General features: G+C 32.6%; 1 protein-coding gene across 4 annotated transcripts in view; it reads left to right on the forward strand.

The window, feature by feature from the left end:
- LOC139516811 (UDP-glucose:glycoprotein glucosyltransferase 1-like) overlaps positions 1–20,499 on the forward strand; it is a 49,933-nt gene that overhangs the window by 23,175 nt on the left and 6,259 nt on the right. For 3 of the 4 annotated variants that reach the window (XR_011663027.1, XM_071307132.1, XM_071307134.1), the window contains exons 22-36: positions 2,894–3,025; positions 3,405–3,535; positions 4,005–4,100; positions 6,113–6,215; positions 6,564–6,643; positions 8,160–8,349; positions 8,706–8,757; positions 10,402–10,505; positions 11,322–11,407; positions 11,948–12,032; positions 12,511–12,596; positions 15,239–15,256; positions 15,825–15,920; positions 19,630–19,714; positions 20,298–20,407. Coding sequence is in view for 3 of the 4 variants with exons in the window: in XM_071307132.1 (XP_071163233.1) it covers positions 2,894–3,025; positions 3,405–3,535; positions 4,005–4,100; positions 6,113–6,215; positions 6,564–6,643; positions 8,160–8,349; positions 8,706–8,757; positions 10,402–10,505; positions 11,322–11,407; positions 11,948–12,032; positions 12,511–12,596; positions 15,239–15,256; positions 15,825–15,920; positions 19,630–19,714; positions 20,298–20,407 (1,454 nt within the window). In the remaining variant the exon portion in view is untranslated. The remainder of the gene's footprint in view (positions 1–2,893; positions 3,026–3,404; positions 3,536–4,004; positions 4,101–6,112; positions 6,216–6,563; positions 6,644–8,159; positions 8,350–8,705; positions 8,758–10,401; positions 10,506–11,321; positions 11,408–11,947; positions 12,033–12,510; positions 12,597–15,238; positions 15,257–15,824; positions 15,921–19,629; positions 19,715–20,297; positions 20,408–20,499) is intronic. The other variant, XM_071307133.1, reaches the window with a different exon arrangement.

Here is a 20,499-nt window from a genome sequence, read left to right on the forward strand (position 1 = left end):
AAGCATTATTCTTGGTTTTCGCACAATAACTTTAGTATAAGTAAATAGAAATCAATGAAATTTTAACACAAGGTTTATGACCACAAAAGGAAGGTTGGGATTGATTTTTGGAGTTGAGGTCACAACAGTTTATGAATTAGGGGCCAAAAAGGGGCCCAAATAAGCATTATTTTTTGTTTTTGCACCATAACTTTAGTATAAGTAAATAGAAATCTATGAAATTTAAACACAAGGTTTATGACCATAAAAGGAAGGTTGGGTTTGATTTTGGGAGTTTTGGTCCTAACAGTTTAGGAATAAGGGGCCCAAAGGCTCCAATATTGAACTTTGTGTGATTTCATCAAAAATTGAATAATTGGGGTTCTTTGATATGCCGAATCTAACTATGTATGTAGATTCTTAATTTTTGGTCCCGTTTTCAAATTGGTCTACATTAAGGTCCAAAGGGTCCAAAATTAAACTTAGTTTGATTTTAACAAAAATTGAATCCTTGGGGTTCTTTGATATGCTGAATTTAGAAATGTACTTAGATTTTTAATTATTGGCCTAGTTTTCAAGTTGGTCCAAATGGGGGTCCAAAATTAAACTTTGTTTGATTTCATCAAAAATTGAATAAATGGGTTCTTTGATATACCAAATCTAACTGTGTATGTAGATTCTTAATTTTTGGTCCAGTTTTCAAATTGGTCTACTTTAAGGTCCAAAGGGTCCAAAATTAAACTAAGTTTGATTTTAACAAAAATTAAATTCTTGGGCTTATTTGATATGCTTTATCTAAATATGTATTTTTATTATGGGCCCAGTTTTCAAGTTGGTCCAAATCAGGATTCCATATCAAGTATTGTGCAATAGCAAGAAATTTTCAATTTCACAGTATTGCACAATAGCAAGAAATATCTAATTGCACAATATTGTGCAATAGCAATTAATTTTCAATTGGAGTTATCTTTCTTTGTATAGAATAGAAGTTGATAATATATGTTGGAAATTTGCCAGACATGACTATGATGTCATTTTCTATTTTTATTTGCCAATAACTTTATGTAAATAACTTCATTGGAAATTTGCCAATATAAAATGTTGCTGATGAAGCTTTTTTTCCTTATCTTATCTAAAATGTTTTTAGATAATGTATGTTGGACATTTGCCAGACATGACTATGATGTCATTTTCTATTTTTATTTGCCAATAACTTTATGTAAATAACTTCATTGGAAATTTGCCAATATAAAATGTTGCTGATGAAGTTTTTTTTATTGTTTTATACAATAAACAATGTATATTCACTTTTACTACCAACCAATCTTTACCATTCAGTGATAACAAGCACTTCATTTTACATTTTAATATTTTATGATGTATTTAAAAGAGTAGTTATTGTTGCAAACTCCATTAGAAATTTGAATTGATATCAGTTTTGGAAAAAGGGAAACGGGGATGTGAAAAAAAGGGGGGGTTTAAATTTTTCTCATTTCAGATTTCATAAATAAAAAGAAAATTTCTTCAAACATTTTTTTGAGAGGATTAATATTCAACAGCATAGTGAATTGCTCAAAGGCAAAAAAAACTTTTAAGTTCATTAGACCACATTCATTCTGTGTCAGAAACCTATGCTGTGTCAACTATTTAATTTTAGATTTAAAAAGTTTGAAGAAGAAATCTTTAATTGATTTGTAAAATCTTGACATTTGTTTTGTGTAAAAAAAAACCATGTAATGTCAAATATTTGATCACAATCCAAATTCAGAGCTGTATCAGGCTTGAATGTTTTGTCCATACTTGCCCCAACTGTTCAGGGTTCGACCTCTGCGGTCGTATAAAGCTGCGCCCTGCGGAGCACCTGGTTTTTATTTGGTATCATATGGCTTTGAAACTTTGTAACCTGTTTTATAATATACTAAGCTTGAATCATGCCAAGTTTTATTAGAATTGGTCAAGTTTTAGGCCCCTAATAGGCCCAAGACCACAATTAATGACCCCGCTTTTCGTTGTCCACGAATATAGTTCCTTTTAATTAGAGTGTATTTTTCCTTATTTTTTTTTCTTTCCTTTCCTCACTCATTCCTTAAATCTTTTTGGGTGGAAATGAAAGAAGAGAGGTCAAATAAATTTTTGGAGGTTGTATTTTAACTGATTTTGATATGGAATGAGTGATTAGGTCAAGTGCAAAAAGGTGATATTTACAGTTTTCGGAACATCTCTTGACTTGTCAATAGGGGTATGGATGTGTATTGGCTAAATTTGTAAAAGTGATTGCTTCAATCTTTCTGAATTTTGGATATATATTTGGACTAGGACAATACATTACACACACAAAAAATTGGACAAAAGTGCATGGTGCAATTTTTTTAATGATGCAAAAGGTTATAAAGAACTGATAGAGGAATTAATTGTGGTCTGTGTGGCCATATCATTGAAAAAGCTCCAAATTATCTCCCTTTGATGCAAAAATGCCATTTTTTGGCATTAAAATAGAAAAATCTTTTTTTAACTCATCAGTGACCTATATTTTTAATTATAATTTTCAAATAAGCTGTACTTAAACTAAACTATTGTAAAATTTGAGCGATTTCTATAAGAAAGTTCTTTTTTTATTTCGATATTGCCTCTATTTATTAGTTCAACAGAAAAAAGGTACCTTTACAAAAATGTATGTTTCTTTCGAAGGCAGATTGTAAGCGTAAATGAATGGTGACCCTATTTTTTTATTTCATTTTTTTTATTTAGTATAAGATAAAGTTCATTTATATTAATATTAAAAAAAATGATTTAGACCCACGAGCCCCTTTAAATATGGAGAAATTTATATTAAAACGAACATCAGATGTATTCTGTTGTAAGATAATTATTACTGCATGCATTTATAGGTTAAATATGATATTTTTATTTACAGGGAATGGATATTGATAGTTTCTTATCTCAGCTTGATAATTTATCAACCCATTTTCTGAGAGTCCATAGACTGTTTGTTAGATCTGTCCTAGGATGGAGAACAGAAGCAAGAGGACTGGTCACTAATGGCAAGGTAATTATAGAATAAAGTCAATTCAGGTAGCATACATTTTTTTGCATACATTTTCCCATCATAAAAATATGTATTTGATAAATTTTCATTTGTTACATGAATTAATGGATATAACAACTTCATGTGGGGGTTAATTTCACTTATTTTGTGCTACTTAAAATACACAATAATATTCTATGTGTGAATAGTTAGTAGAAAGTAACAATTCTGGTGAATTTATGGTAAAATGTATAATTAACCCAATGCTATAAGTTTAGGTATTAAAATTGCAGAATAGCAACCTTTGAAAATATCCACATTTAAAGTAAATTCTCTTCATTGGTGATAGCTTTCTCATTAATCACTGCTTTCACTTGTGTTGTGTTCATTTTCCTAATAGGTTATAGGAGCATTTGACGACACTGAAGAATTTACAGAAGAGGATATTGCATTGCAAGAGAAATTTGTTTTTGAGAAAGGAGCAAAGAAGATCAAAGAAAGAGTAATGAAGATGGGAATTTTAGATGAAAGGTATAAATACATTATCTTTAAGGCTTTTACATCCCTGCTAACTATAAAAATAAGGGCATTGAATTATTATAACTAAATTGCAATGCTTTACCTTGAAGTTATAAGTAAAACAAGTATTTTGTTAATTTTGTGTTTAATGTTCCTATTCATTACTTAAGAGGATCAAGGATATCGTGTGCAGTCATGGATGTTGAGTTTTAGATATAAGAAGATGTGGTAAGAGTGCCAATGAGAGAACTCTCCATCCAAGTCACAATTTATAAAAGTAAACCATTATAGGTCAAAGTACGGTCTTCAACAAAGTACTGTCTACTATGATATAAAAAATCACATCAAGATGCCACCTGATTGTAAGCTGCCTGTCAAAAATTAGGAATTTCATATAAAATTTAAAAATTGGTTCGACACAAGGAATAACAATATTTTTATTTTCTGAAGCCGTTAGTTATGAATTTTAAATCTTTTACAGAGGAAGTGATATGGTGATGAAAGTTTCTGCTTTGTTGTCATCTAAAACCTCTACTTCTGAAAGAAAAGAAATCAATTTCCATGCAGATGAACACAGGTAAATACTTCAAATAAATATTTTTATACCACTGCAAAAATTTTTGCTGTTGTATATTGGTATCACGCCTGCGTCATCAGCATCGTCTGAAGACGGATGGTTTCCTGATAATAACTTTAGTATTAGTATATAGAAATCAATAAAATTTGAACACAATGTTTATAACCACAGCAGGAATGTTTGGTTTGATTATGGGGGTTATGGTCCCGTGGTTTAGGAATTAGGGGCCCAAATTTCAGTACTATAAGTTTTTATATAAGTATTTCATTTGCTCTGAAATTGTACCACAATGTCTATACCATTAAGTAGAAGGTTGGGATTTATTTTAAGGGTAATGGGGCAAACAGTCTAGGAATTAAGGGTCAAAAAGGGGCCAAAAACAAGCATTTTTGAAATTTTGGGACAATAATTTATGTTTAACTGTTTAGATCTCTCTGACATTGTACCACAAGGTTCCATTTAATGAAGGGGAGGCTTGTTGTCAAGTTTGGGGTTAATATCCCTGAACATATAGGAATAAGGGGCCAAAAAGAAGCATTTTTTTAGTTTACAGACAATAACTTGTGTTTAAGTGTATGGATGTCTCTGAAATTATACTACAAGGTTTCTTACTACAAATAAAAGACTGGACTTCAGTTTTGGGGTTCTTGCTCCAAGGGGGGTTTCAATAAGTGAAGGGCCAAAAAAAGGGCCCAAATAAGCATTTTGTAGTTTTCAGTCAATAACTTGTGTTTAAGTGTATAAATCTTTCTGAAATTATACCACAAGTTTCCATACTACAAAGGGGTGGTTATAGGGGGTAATGGATCTAATCATTAAGCAATTAGGGGGAAAAAAGGGGGAACAAGGGTTTTTCTGTTTGAAGGACAATTTAGACAATTTCAAAGCAGTGTAAGGGGGGTAATCCAATTAAAATTTAAAGAATACTGTTATAGATATATATGTTTGATTACTTGATTATCTCACTGTTTGAAAATTATGTTGAAGGAAGTGATAATGGTCGTGAGATGTGTAGCTGTAAATTCATTTTTAGCTCACCTGGCCCAAAAGGCGAAATGAGCTTTTCTCATCACTTGGCGTCCGGCATTGTCGTCGTTAACTTTTACAAAAATCTTCTCCTCTGAAACTACTGGGCCAAATTTGACCAAACTTTGCCACAATCTTCATTGGGATATCTAGTTTAAAAAATATCTCCACTGACCTGGCCAATCAACCAAGATGGCCACCATGGCTAAAAATAGAACATGGGGGTAAAATGTAGATTTTGGCTTATAACTCTGAAACCAAATCATTTAGAGCAAATCTGACATGGGGTAAAGTTGTTTATCAAGTCAAGATCTATCTGCCATGAAATTTTTAGATGAATCGGACAACTAGTTGTTGCCCCTAAATTGGTAATTTTAAAGAAATTTTGCAGTTTTTAGTTATTATCTTGAATATTATAATAGATAGAGATAAACTGTAAACAAAAATAATGTTCAGCAAAGTAAGATCTACAAATAAGTCAATATGACAAAAATTGTCAGTTGACCCCATAAGGAGTTATTGCCCTTTATATTCAATTTTATACGATTTTGTAATCTTTTACAAAAATCTTCTCCTCTGAAACTACTAGGCCAAATTTAACCAACCTTGGCCACAATCAACATTGGGGTATCTAGTTCAAAAAATATCTCTGCTGACCTGGCCAATCAAGCAAGATGACCACCATGGCTAAAAATAGAACATAGGGGCAAAAGGTATATTTTGGCATGTATCTCTGAAATCAAATCATTTAGAGCAAATCTGACAAGGTAAACATGTTCATCAGATTAAGATCTCTCTGCCCACACGTTTTCAGACAAATTGGTTTTTACCAAATTATGATTAATTGCATGTTTTTTTAACTTCATCAAACAAAGTTGAATGAATGCAGATATACCAGTATTTGGGGAAAAAAACTCTATCCACATCTATTGATGTGTAGTTTGTCATGTGTTATTGAAATGATGAAATATGTCTTTTTGTTTTAGTGTATTGAAGATTCTAGGAGATACAAATGAGCCTGCCTTCCAGATAGAGGCTATTGTAGATCCTGTTTCTAGTGAAGCACAAAAATTAGCTCCAATTCTCTTGGTTAGTAAATTTTATTTACTTAAAATTCATAGTTTGATGTGGTTATTTGAATGTAAAAAATGCTGCAGAAGCGTGTGTAATAAAGCAATTGTCTGAGGGTTATTTAAGTTATTCCAAAATCTATCTTAGTATCTATCTCTACCTATAGCTGTTTGAATTTATTAGGATTGTTACAAGAGTATTTTCAGCAATCTTAAGCTTTAATTTAATCTGATTATTGACGTGTAACATAGTGAGTAGGATAACTGTTTAGCTTATTAATTGCTTAGTAATACAACTTATTGCTATTTGTTTGCCATTATAGGACTTAAATGATATTCCTGTAAAATTTGATGTGTTTTATTGTAGGTTTTGAAAAGAGCAGTGAATGTTGATATAAAAATCTTTATGAACAGCAGGGATAAATTATCAGAGATGCCATTAACTACGTAAGTTTCAAACTTTGCAGTATAAGCTTATAGTTCAACTATTCAATATTGAAAGGATACTGAAGCTACTACCGTGTAAGGGTTTTTAACTGGTTATTCATGTCAAGCAAATTGAAGTTGGTTAAAATTGTTAAAATTCATTAACATAAAAGCTGATCATATAATTGAAATAAAGTGTATCCCTACCTTTCCTCAACACTTAGTCCAACCATATAGTGGGTACCTCTTGCTACACATTAAATGATTTTCAAAAGGGAATATTTGACAGCTCAAAAATACAAAAGGCTATATATGATTGCTTCAACTAAAAAATCAAAGACAGATGAACAAATGAAACTAAAGATGAATTAAAGATGTATGGGGAATACATCAGTTATTATGAAGAAATTGTAATCTAATTGCTTCTTTTTAAGTTTTGAAAGAATATTTATGACATAGAAATTAACATGTGTTTGTATTATGGTAGAGTGACTATGCAGTAAAAACTAGTTATATATTTTTATCAACCATGAAAACTCCATGTTATTTGAATCTTAGTTCAATTTTAATACAAAAAATTATTAGATTAACCCTTTCAACGCTACACAAAAAAATAGAAAAATGGCTGCTGCTGCTGCATTTTTTTGTGTTCATTCATTAGAACAGTATATTCCTTTTCAGACTGCTGTATCTTTTTTATTATAAGAGATACAGAAAAGGTTGTTGCATGAAAAATGCTCAGGAGAGTATGAACTGTAATGTTAGGCAGTTATTTCAGTAAAATTTTGATCAGGTTACCTGCATTTTCAGGTAATTAACAGGTAAAAGGTGTAATTTATTACATTTGAGTTGAATTTTGAATAAAAACTACTTTTAGTCTTCATCTATTTTGTTTTTTTATCTGCCATATAATAAAGAAGACACCAATTGCTCGATTCGGTAGCGTATTGCACCATACACAACGTATTATGTAATCATGGCACAAATCAGTGGCTCCTTCCTCAAAATTTTCAGTCAACCTCCGTTTTCCCCCTTTTTCTACGTCTCGTAATGATCGATCAAATCATATTTCGCACACGAATTGAATGTAATAAACACATTGAGATAACAAGAAACCTTTTGACTAATCCTCGTCGTCAGTTTCGCCATAGAAATGCTGAAATATTTCCATATTTACAGCTTCGTTTCCGATTTCCGCCATTTGCATTTGTCAAAATATTTGTTTTTATTTTCCTTCAATTTTCCTTCTACTGCATGATTTTACAATAAAAATTGCCGGGATTTCAAGCGCAAATGAGACCTTGCATATCCTCGATTCATACAAGGAAAAATTAGAGAGGACCCGAATGAAAACCGAATGGTTTAAGAGTCCTTATGAAAAATCCGTTGTCATCGCGGCATATGCCGCGAATAGCAGTGGCGGACGGCGTATGTCATCGCGGCATATGCCGTGTATAGCGTTGAAAGGGTTAACATAAATTTCTACACACATTTGATAAATGCTTTTTTTGTCATAATGTTATTTTTGTTTACACAGATATTACCGTTATGTTTTGAGCCCAGATGTAGAATTTGAGCCCAATGCAATGTTTAAGTCTGGACAGAAGGCTGTATTTACAGGACTTCCACATAAATCTGTACTGACCTTAGGAATGAAGTGTCCAGAAAGTTGGATGGTAGAATCGGTCAAGGCATTATATGATCTGGATAATATTCTGTTAGAGGAGGTATGTTAACCTTAAATTTCTTGTAACTGTCAGTATGAAAAACACTGGTTTTAAAATATTTTTCATTTCAGATATTTTTGCACTTAATCATCATTGCTTTCTATTAGGAGATTAAATATTTCCTCCTGAACCTGTTGACTTTGAGAGTTATCATTCAACCAATGTTCATATTTTCATTTTCATAAACAAGCTTGAGCAGGGGCATTTGTGTCCTTAGACAGACACATTCTTCTTATATTTAGATATTGCCACTAATATGCATGTTTTAAAAGTCATTCTTGAGCATTGAAATTTGATAATTTGTATAAATAATAAGTGTATAGATTTTATGAAATAGTGTTTTTATTATATTTAAGGTAGATAGTGTTGTACATGCAGAGTTTGATTTGGAATATCTTCTGTTGGAGGGTAAGACCTTATCAGATTAATTAAAGTGCTTAAAAAGTTACCAATATTTCATTTTTCTCTGCTGTTGTTGTTTCTGGCATAAAGCCATCTGGAAGTAAAAAAAAATCCAAATATATTATATTAGTAATGATCATTTTACAAATAAAAGGAGATGCAAAATATCCTGTAAAGAGGTTTATTTTGGCAGATTTGAAATTTTTAGTTTTCAAAGGGCAAGTCACTTCACAAGAATTTAGTTTCACAATTTGACCTTCTTCTTATGTTCAATTTGAATCCGGCTGAAATATTTTCTCTTATTTTAAACTTGTTTTAGCATTCCCCTCTCAAAATTCAAATTATGGATATATTACACTGAAATATTTTGAGATATGAAATAACCTTGTACATGTATAACAAAAAATCATCCTGATTAATAGGAATTATCATAGTATATCTTATACATGTACCTAAGGGCTATTCCAGAAAAACATGTATGGGGGGGTTGGAAGGCACATTGTATTAATAATACATGGGTGATGGGTATTAGAGCAACTTTTCACACAGTATAATGCACTTATAATTCTCAATTACAATTGTCTGGGTGGCGGGTACTGACAAAAACTGCCTTCCAACCCCCCCCCCCCCCCCCCCCCCCCCCCCCCCCCCTTACATTTTTTTCTGGAATAGCCCTAATCAATAACCATCTCAAATATATTTCAAACATTTACTTTCTGTATATTTCCCATATTTCTCAGGAGCTGCACATATACTTGTAAACAATGGTAAAAGTAATGTCTTTTTTTTTTTTAATTTTCCCCCCAATTATAGGTAAAGGATGTATTTCCACAAATAAAATAGTTTATTCATTTTGTTAATTTTACAATTTAATATGCCAGATTCTCTATTATAGCCATAGAATATCCTTATGCTTTTATTTGTTCAATTAATCCTAGCTGTCGTGTTACTATATTTCTGTTTTATTTTCTCTTCACTCTGTTTCATTTTTTGTTTCAAACTAAACCCAGAAAAAGGATCTACAAAAAAATTCTATTTCATTCATCGTAGCTGCTATTTTCCTTTTTACTGAGAAATAAAGGTTGATAGCTAATTTAAAAATCTCACTGTCACATTTTTTCCCACTTTGATGATAAAAAGAAAATACTGTGTAGTATGTGAGGTGTTGGGTATGTGAGCATGCTCACTTAAGTTCTTTAATCAATTTTGGTTGTCTCTTTGTTTCTAAACCTAAAATGTAGCAACTTTTATGTCAATATTCTACTCATTTTTAGCTCACTTGGCCCAAGCTATTGTCCATTAAACATCTGCAATACCCTCGCCTGAATACCAACATTTTTTTGCGTTTTTGCCAGTTTTCTTGAAAACTGTAAATGATAGAAACTGTAATAAGTAAAAATGATCAGCATGACAAGATCTATAGATATGTCAACATGACTTAAAAAATGTCATTAACTGTCTATGGAGTTATTGACCTTTGATAATGATTTTTACCGAAAATTATTGAGAAAATGATAAGCATTTTGTCCTTTATCACAGGTAACACCTGTCTCACATTATCCTAAATGTCTCTCCCTTATAAACTTGCAACACTAACATTAATCTCTTCTGTTTTTAGAATGAACTTTTAATGTTATTTATAATCTATAGGTCATGGGTCAGATGGTACATCAGGACAGCCACCCCGAGGTCTACAGTTTACGCTAGGGTCTAATTCTACACCTATGGTGGACACCATTGTTATGGCTAATTTAGTAAGTATCATAAGATAAAATTGAGAATGAAAATGGTGAATGTATCAAAGAGACAACGACCCGACCAAAGAGCGGAAAACAGCTGCAGGCCACCAATGGGTCTTCAATACAGCGAGAAAATCCCACACAAGAGGTGTGCTTCAGCTGGCCTCTATTAAAAAATAATTATTATGTACTAGTTCAGAGATAATGGATGTCATACTATACATCAAAATATTTTAAAGAAACTGAAATTAAATATCACACAAAACTTATGAAGGACAGAGGCTCCTGACTTGGGACAGGTGCATCAATTCTTTGTGAAAAGTATTTTAAGTCACTATAACAGCAGCCCAACAATACAAGGCTTTTAAAAACACTATTGTCCTATAATCTAATTGTACTATTAAAAGTAGAGGTTTTGTGATATTTAAAGTGACTTTTAAAGTTTCACAATAAAATGTATCAGTAAATGTATCAATCTTTCCATCTTTCCACATTGCATACATATTCTCTATACATATGGACAATGATCTAATCATACTTTATACAAATAGTCATACCAGACGCTAATATTTAATTGAAACATATCTGTAATTTTAGCAGTTTACAAAGGTTTAAATTTAAAACATTCTTTCTGTATATATATCAAATAATGTTTTTTTTCTTTTCAAGTTCTTTGGAGTATTTTTAAACCCCTCTTACGAAAGTAGGGAGTTATGTTTTCCTATCTTTGGTTTCATCCATCTTTACAGTATTAAGAAGAAAGGTAGATTTTATATATATTCAGATATCTTTGAATGCACTTAAAATCAAATTTTATCTTCTGATTGACAGGGATATTTCCAGCTAAAGGCTACACCTGGACTTTGGCATCTCAGACTCCGAGAAGGAAGGTCCAGAGAAATATATGATATTGCAAGGTATATTCTTAAGTGTTTTCTAATAATAGAGTAAACATGAATAGAATGTAAAGTTTGGTTTACATGTAGACATCAAGAAAAAGAAGTTGACAGTTGTATTGTTTTCAAACTATTTACAATGAAGCCTTATATGTATTAACCAGGTTATTTTGCAGAGGGTGGTAAAAGGTTATTTTCGTGCAACGTATTTTGCCATTTTTATTTCACCTGCAGCCGTGAAAAGGGTTCGTTATTCACCTTGTTTCGTGAAATTGGTAAAAAGATCAACGTGCAAGACATTTTTAATTGTTCGTTCATCGTGAAATGGCAATTTTATTTCGTGTTCTTCCGTGCAGATACCCCCTTTATGCCCCTCTTTGCAGCTTGTCTGATTAATTTATATTTTATCAAATTTTCTCGTGACTTTACCTAAAAACTTTGGATCACATAAGACTTACCACATGAGTAGTACATGTGTGCCAATTTGTCATACTGAATATGAAGTTTAACAACCAACAATCACTCAGTCATCCTTAACAGTTGTTTATTTCTGTTTTTTAGTCATGAATATACAGACACCCCTTCAGATTCAGATGATGTCGTCATTTCTGTCAATAGTTTTAAGAGTAAAATTATTAGAATCAAAGTAAGTATACCTGATATAATGTCAAAAATAATTTAAGGTTAAGTTTACCACACTTTAATTGACTGATTCCTATTTTCATTTTCTTCTTTTTTTTATTGAGGGTGGGGGGGGGAGGGAATGAAGAGGTGACATTTTTTTTTTGGTTCAGGGAAGGGGATTACAATTGTTGGTGTTTGGATAGTTTTGAAATTATGTTGCAGTGCGTTCAAAATAAGATCATATTTGGTCCTACCCCACATAATATTTAAACAAAGAAAAGAAACATTCTGAAAAGTACTTAATTTCCAATTTGATCTTGCATTGCCATCACATTCCTAGTATTATAGATTTCCATATTTTTAGCTAATAAAAAAGATAAGGTCAGTTTTAAAAGTCAGTTGCATAGGGGGGGGGGGGGGGGGGGGGAGTTGATTCTTATCAACACTATACATTTAAGGAAAAAAGAGATGTCAGTATACAGTACTGTGTTTAATAACAGGTTGAAAAGAAAGAAGATAAGAAAAATGAAGACTTATTAAAAGAGCCACAGGATGAAGAAAAAGGTTTATGGGATTCAATTTCAAGGTGAGATCCCTGAAGGGACATTTTTACTAGTAAACAGTTATTAATTTTCTGAATGAAAAAACTGTCAGTCATGATCCATTCTCTGTACAATCATTGATGGTCTAAAAAGTAGGTGAAGAAACACCCTAAATCTCTGAATTGAATTATCCACAGTGTGGTGTAAAACACATTATTAAATCAATGACAAAGTGACAGGATACTCAAGTCACTCGCCAACTTCGTTTTAAATGCCAGATATGCAGTAAACTGATCTAAAAATTTATTGTTGCAATGCAAATTTCATAAACAGATTCTTGAGAATCTATGTCTTAAAAAATGGGTGAACATCGAATTTTCCTTTTCTTTTCTATCCTTTTTTTTTTTTTTTATGTATAACAAAATCTGATATCCTTATTAATGAAGTATGGTACTGAAGAATTTCCCAGTCTCTGCTTAAAATTTTATGCAACTTACAAATCCATTAGTATCTCTTACCAACTAGGTTTTGCTGTCTCATTCAGAAAACTTCCCCTTTTTTCTCTAAATGCATATACTCTTGGCATTTACTGATGTCTGGTTTCCAACAAAAAAGTTGAACCCATGTTTCTGAATTTTGTCTAGAAAACTTGTATCAGGATTCAGAAACATACTTTACGGGTAAGTTAAAAGAGGGGTAGTAAATGATAATCTGACAGAAGAGTGTGCTGTATTTTTCTATGCATTTATTATAACTGAGGTTTTCTAATATTTAGATATTTATAACTGGACTAAAATACTTCAACTTACAAAGTTATACTAATACCTTCATATTTGATTATATGGCAGTCTTTCTGTAAAATGCAAGACCTTTTTGTAAATTTATAATTCTTTTTATTTCCTAAGTGATTTTTTTTAGTGACCAAAGATGCAAGTGCATAGTTGGACCTTTTATAATATTCCAATTGCTTCTAAATGGTCTGATTGCATAAAAGCAAAATTGGAAGTCCAGAATTTTGGCTCTGATTAAAAAGTTATTTTCAAAGTCGTAATCAATACTGATTTAAAACATTTGTCCTTACTTTTTCTTCACACATGGGTGATGTATGTTATTGCTGTTCTCTCTAAAAGTGTACATTTTCTGCATGAGCAGTTAGTTGTATAGTTTGAGCTGTTTCGTTGATATTCATACTATTTTGCATTTGACGTGTGTAACCATAAGCATGAAAATTGTAATCTGAAACACCTGGTATTTACTAAAGCATGCTGTTAACGTGGAAGTCTAGATGTGGATTATAAAAGTTCTGTGTGACATTGATCTATCATATTACAATAAAATAAAGGCTTCTACTCATGAAACATAACAAAAATCTTCGAAATTAGATTTTTTTTCCCATAAAATGAATGGCCAACAAAGATATACAGGGTAAAAATCTTTAGTTGTAGTAAAGACTAAATCATCCTTTGTAAATAAACCACTCTCATTATTACAAAAAGTTGTCTGAAAAGGACAAACTTAAGAGTGTTTAGTTTTTATTGCTTTTGTTGCAGAAAACTCGACATAGGGATAGTGATCCGGCGGCGGCGGTGTTAGCTCACTTCTTAAAAGCTATATATTTTAGAAGGTGGAAGACAGTTTTCACTTGACCTCGACCTCATTTCATGGATCAGTGAACAAGGTTAAGTTTTGGTGGTCATGTCCATATCTCAGATACTATAAGCAATAGGTCTAGTATATTCGGTGTATGGAAGGACTGTAAGGTGTACATGTCCAACTGTCAGGTGTCATCTGACCTTGACCTCATTTTCATGGTTCAGTGGTTATAGTTAAGTTTTTGTGTTTTGGTCTGTTTTTCTCATCCTTTATGCAATAGGTTTACTATATTTGTTGTATGGAATGATTGTAAGGTGTACATGTCTAGCGGGCAGATGTCATCTGACCTTGACCTCATTTTCATGGTTTAGTTGTTATAGTTAAGTTTTTGTGTTTTGGTCTGTTTTTCTCATACTTTATGCAATAGGTTTACTATATTTGTTGTATGGAATGATTGTAAGGTTAACATGTCTAGCGGGCAGATGTCATCTGACCTTGACCTCATTTTCATGGTTCAGTGGTCAAAATTAAGTTTTTGAGTTTTGGTCTTTTTATCTGATACTATATGTCATAGGTCAACTATTATTTGGTGTATGGAAATATTTATATTATGATCTATATGTCAGTCGTGCAGGTTTTATTTGACCTTGACCTGGTTTTCACGGTTCATTGCTCAGTGTTAAGTTTTTGTGTTTTGGTTTATTTTCTTAAACTATAAGCAATAGGTCAACTATATTTGTTGTATGGAAGCATTTTTAGCTGTTCATGTCTGCCTGGCATATGGTTCAACTGACCTTGACCTCATTTTCATGGTTCATGTTAAGTTTATGTGACAGTCGTAATAAAGCTTTATATTTAGGAGTATCAACATAATATCAATGATTAGTAAAGAAGGACATATCAGTGTGTGCACTCTTGTTGAAAACTTACCATTATCAACTGACAGTCAGCATTCACTTGGGAATACAGGAACTGTGGTGTTAGTGGTATAGTACAAGATATCAAAATAGTTTCAATTAATACCTTCTTTTTACATAAGACAAACTTTTGTGAAGAAACACAGTCTATATATCTCATGTTTGTGTTCATACAGGAAGACTATGCATGCTATGTGAGTAGTATTCAAGTGTTACAGAATTTTAATTATTTGGCTTTATTTATTTGTTGATTTTATTTATTTATTTTTCGCTGAAATGTTACAATGGTTGGTCAATATGTTTTATTATACTTCATGTCAAAATGCCAGATTTTGATTGGCTAATATGAGGGTGTTAATTTACTCTATTACCCTTCATGGAGATGCTTGATCAAGTGTGCGCTTTATTAAATACAACTCTATCCTGTGGCAAATACTATTGTCAACCTTGGCTTTGCCTCAGTTGACAATGTTTTCTCGGGGTAACAATCTGCTCTATCACCCTCTCAGCTATGTGTTATTTATATATTATGTTTATCATGTAATTGTTTTCATGTGTTATCTAGATTAACCCAAGAACAATCTAGTTTCAGTAGCCAGAAAATCTAAGTTCAGACTGATCTCTTCTCAGAAATTTTGTTTCAAGAAAGATCTTGGAAGTGTATGAATATATATTCATAACATATTTGTCTTTAGAAAACAGCACCAGTATTGACTTACATGTGTTATTTTTTTCCACAATGAAATTATGTTTCTTTTACAGCACACTAACAGGAGACAAAGGTGGCACAAAAGATGTAGATGAGACATTAAATATCTTCTCCCTAGCATCAGGTCTTATGTATGAAAGATTAATGAGGTAAGTGGGTAACATCTTCTCCCTAGCATCAGGTCTTATGTATGAAAGATTAATGAGGTAAGTGGGTAACATCTTCTCCCTAGCATCAGGTCTTATGTATGAAAGATTGATGAGGTAAGTGGGTAACATCTTCTCCCTAGCATCAGGTCTTATGTATGAAAGATTAATGAGGTAAGTGGGTAACATCTTCTCTGTAGCATCAGGTCTTATGTATGAAAGATTAATGAGGTAAGTGGGTAACATCTTCTCTCTTGCATCAGGTCTTATGTATGAAAGATTGATGAGGTAAGTGGGTAACATCTTCTCTCTAGCATCAGGTCTTATGTATGAAAGATTAATGAAGTAAGTGGGTAACATCTTCTCTCTAGCATCAGGTCTTATGTATGAAAGATTGATGAGGTAAGTGGGTAACATCTTCTCTGTAGCATCAGGTCTTATGTATGAAAGATTAATGAAGTAAGTGGGTAACATCTTCTCTCTAGCATCAGGTCTTATGTATGAAAGATTAATGAGGTAAGTGGGTAACATCTTCTCCCTAGCATCAGGTCTTATGTATGAAAGATTAATGAGGTAAGTGGGTAACATCTTCTCTCTAGCATCAGGTCTTATGTATGAAAGATTGATGAGGTAAGTGGGTAACATCTTCTCTCTAGCATCAGGTCTTATGTATGAAAGATTGATGAGGTAAGTGGGTAACATCTTCTCCCTAGCATCAGGTCTTATGTATGAAAGATTGATGAGGTAAGTGGGTAACATCTTCTCCCTAGCATCAGGTCTTATGTATGAAAGATTAATGAGGTAAGTGGGTAACATCTTCTCCCTAGCATCAGGTCTTATGTATGAAAGATTAATGAGGTAAGTGGGTAACATCTTCTCTCTTGCATCAGGTCTTATGTATGAAAGATTGATGAGGTAAGTGGGTAACATCTTCTCCCTAGCATCAGGTCTTATGTATGAAAGATTAATGAGGTAAGTGGGTAACATCTTCTCTCTAGCATCAGGTCTTATGTATGAAAGATTAATGAGGTAAGTGGGTAACATCTTCTCTCTAGCATCAGGTCTTATGTATGAAAGATTGATGAGGTAAGTGGGTAACATCTTCTCTCTAGCATCAGGTCTTATGTATGAAAGATTGATGAGGTAAGTGGGTAACATCTTCTCTGTAGCATCAGGTCTTATGTATGAAAGATTAATGAGGTAAGTGGGTAACATCTTCTCTCTAGCATCAGGTCTTATGTATGAAAGATTAATGAGGTAAGTGGGTAACATCTTCTCTCTAGCATCAGGTCTTATGTATGAAAGATTGATGAGGTAAGTGGGTAATATCTTCTCTCTAGCATCAGGTCTTATGTATGAAAGATTGATGAGGTAAGTGGGTAACATCTTCTCTCTAGCATCAGGTCTTATGTATGAAAGATTGATGAGGTAAGTGGGTAACATCTTCTCTGTAGCATCAGGTCTTATGTATGAAAGATTAATGAAGTAAGTGGGTAACATCTTCTCTGTAGCATCAGGTCTTATGTATGAAAGATTAATGAGGTAAGTGGGTAACATCTTCTCTGTAGCATCAGGTCTTATGTATGAAAGATTGATGAGGTAAGTGGGTAACATCTTCTCCCTAGCATCAGGTCTTATGTATGAAAGATTGATGAGGTAAGTGGGTAACATCTTCTCCCTAGCATCAGGTCTTATGTATGAAAGATTGATGAGGTAAGTGGGTAACATCTTCTCTGTAGCATCAGGTCTTATGTATGAAAGATTAATGAAGTAAGTGGGTAACATCTTCTCTCTAGCATCAGGTCTTATGTATGAAAGATTGATGAGGTAAGTGGGTAACATCTTCTCTCTAGCATCAGGTCTTATGTATGAAAGATTAATGAGGTAAGTGGGTAACATCTTCTCCCTAGCATCAGGTCTTATGTATGAAAGATTGATGAGGTAAGTGGGTAACATCTTCTCTGTAGCATCAGGTCTTATGTATGAAAGATTAATGAGGTAAGTGGGTAACATCTTCTCCCTAGCATCAGGTCTTATGTATGAAAGATTGATGAGGTAAGTGGGTAACATCTTCTCCCTAGCATCAGGTCTTATGTATGAAAGATTGATGAGGTAAGTGGGTAACATCTTCTCTGTAGCATCAGGTCTTATGTATGAAAGATTAATGAAGTAAGTGGGTAACATCTTCTCTGTAGCATCAGGTCTTATGTATGAAAGATTGATGAGGTAAGTGGGTAACATCTTCTCTCTAGCATCAGGTCTTATGTATGAAAGATTGATGAGGTAAGTGGGTAACATCTTCTCTCTAGCATCAGGTCTTATGTATGAAAGATTGATGAGGTAAGTGGGTAACATCTTCTCTGTAGCATCAGGTCTTATGTATGAAAGATTAATGAGGTAAGTGGGTAACATCTTCTCTCTTGCATCAGGTCTTATGTATGAAAGATTGATGAGGTAAGTGGGTAACATCTTCTCTCTAGCATCAGGTCTTATGTATGAAAGATTAATGAGGTAAGTGGGTAACATCTTCTCCCTAGCATCAGGTCTTATGTATGAAAGATTAATGAGGTAAGTGGGTAACATCTTCTCTCTAGCATCAGGTCTTATGTATGAAAGATTGATGAGGTAAGTGGGTAACATCTTCTCCCTAGCATCAGGTCTTATGTATGAAAGATTGATGAGGTAAGTGGGTAACATCTTCTCCCTAGCATCAGGTCTTATGTATGAAAGATTGATGAGGTAAGTGGGTAACATCTTCTCTCTAGCATCAGGTCTTATGTATGAAAGATTGATGAGGTAAGTGGGTAACATCTTCTCTCTAGCATCAGGTCTTATGTATGAAAGATTAATGAAGTAAGTGGGTAACATCTTCTCTGTAGCATCAGGTCTTATGTATGAAAGATTAATGAGGTAAGTGGGTAACATCTTCTCTCTAGCATCAGGTCTTATGTATGAAAGATTGATGAGGTAAGTGGGTAACATCTTCCCCCTAGCATCAGGGGTATTTCAATAGACTGTATACATAGATTGTCAAAAACACGAAAAAGTGAGGAAATCATATATCCATGAAAATGCAAGTTTTCAGCAATCCACAAAAATTGATACCTACGAAAATACATAAATCCACAGTATACCATGTATTGAATGTGATAGTAAATATTGATGAAGATGTCCTTCCAATGTGCATTTGATTGGCCATCTTGGATCCAAGAAATAAGAAAAATCTATGAATTTTAATTATATTTTATTGATACACCATATCAGTTCTTTGCTGTTGAACAAGAAAAGGATTTACAGTTTTGTAAGAATAACAAATGTTGAATCTATTGAAATTGATTACCTCTTTATGAAAGTTCTGAAGAAAATTAAATTATGTTTAGGTAATGCTACTTCTTAGTTTAATTTGAATAAAAAATGGAAATGAAGAACATTAGACAATGCACCTTATTGCTATTTGTCCGCCATTACTGGATATCACACAAGTTCCCATAAAATTTTGACGCCATAAAATAAAATATCTGACACCACAATGGAAAAGTGATTGATGTATGCGTCAAAAGTTCAAGCGGCCGGGTCAGCAGGGATTAGCAATAAGGTGTATTGTCTTATGAAATACAGATACTAAGGAAAAAGTTTGAAAGTTTTCTGAATTGCATTAGAAAGCTGCAATATATGTATATTTTGTACCAGATACTATTCCTTCTTATTTCAGAATTATGATGATGAGTGTTTTGAAACATACAAAGTCAAAAGTAAAATTCTGGTTTTTGAAAAATTACTTATCTCCATCTTTTAAGGTAAGTAATAAAATGAGAAAGTCTACTTTTATAGAAATGAAAGTTTTATTGTAGGAGGCCATTTGAAAACATTGGTCCTATAACTTAACGATTTCTGATTTGAGGGATATTTTGCTATCTCTTCTTTTTCACATTTACATACAATTTTTTTTTAGATAGATTAACAATAATATTTGCTATAGTTAGATTTTGCTGAAACTTTTCTAAGAGAAATGATTTGAAGAGCAAATTAGTTTGACATCTTAGTTTTAAGAAACAAAGCAGGGAACTTTTAAAACCTACTATAGTTGACCTCCTTTTTGCTTAAAAGACCATGGAAATGTCATGATTTAAGCAACTATCAACTCAATTGGTTAATGCTGCAAAAATTGTACTATCTGTTGATTGTAATAAAATGTACATTTCCAACATATATGAGTAAAGCACATTATAGTATTTTAATATTTGACATAAAGGATACTCCTCACCATGAGAATAGAACCACCCACAAATACCATGTCAATTCAGTTTGGATCTGCTTATTTTATGAGTTCTAATTTTTTTTTAAAGCTTTTAAGAATTATAAAAATATTTTGTGTTACAGGATTTTATACCAAAAATGGCAGAAAATTATGGATTTGAATATGAATTAGTACAGTACAAATGGCCGAGATGGTTGAATCAGCAGAAAGAAAAACAAAGAATTATGTGGGGGTAAATGTAGTCAACAATGTGTTATAGATTTTTTTAAATAAAAGGAAAAGAAAAATTATGCATAATTCAAGAAAGACCTTGCTACATTAATG

This window comes from Mytilus edulis, chromosome 3, assembly GCF_963676685.1.
Source record: "Mytilus edulis chromosome 3, xbMytEdul2.2, whole genome shotgun sequence".
Lineage (NCBI taxonomy): Eukaryota > Metazoa > Mollusca > Bivalvia > Mytilida > Mytilidae > Mytilus > Mytilus edulis.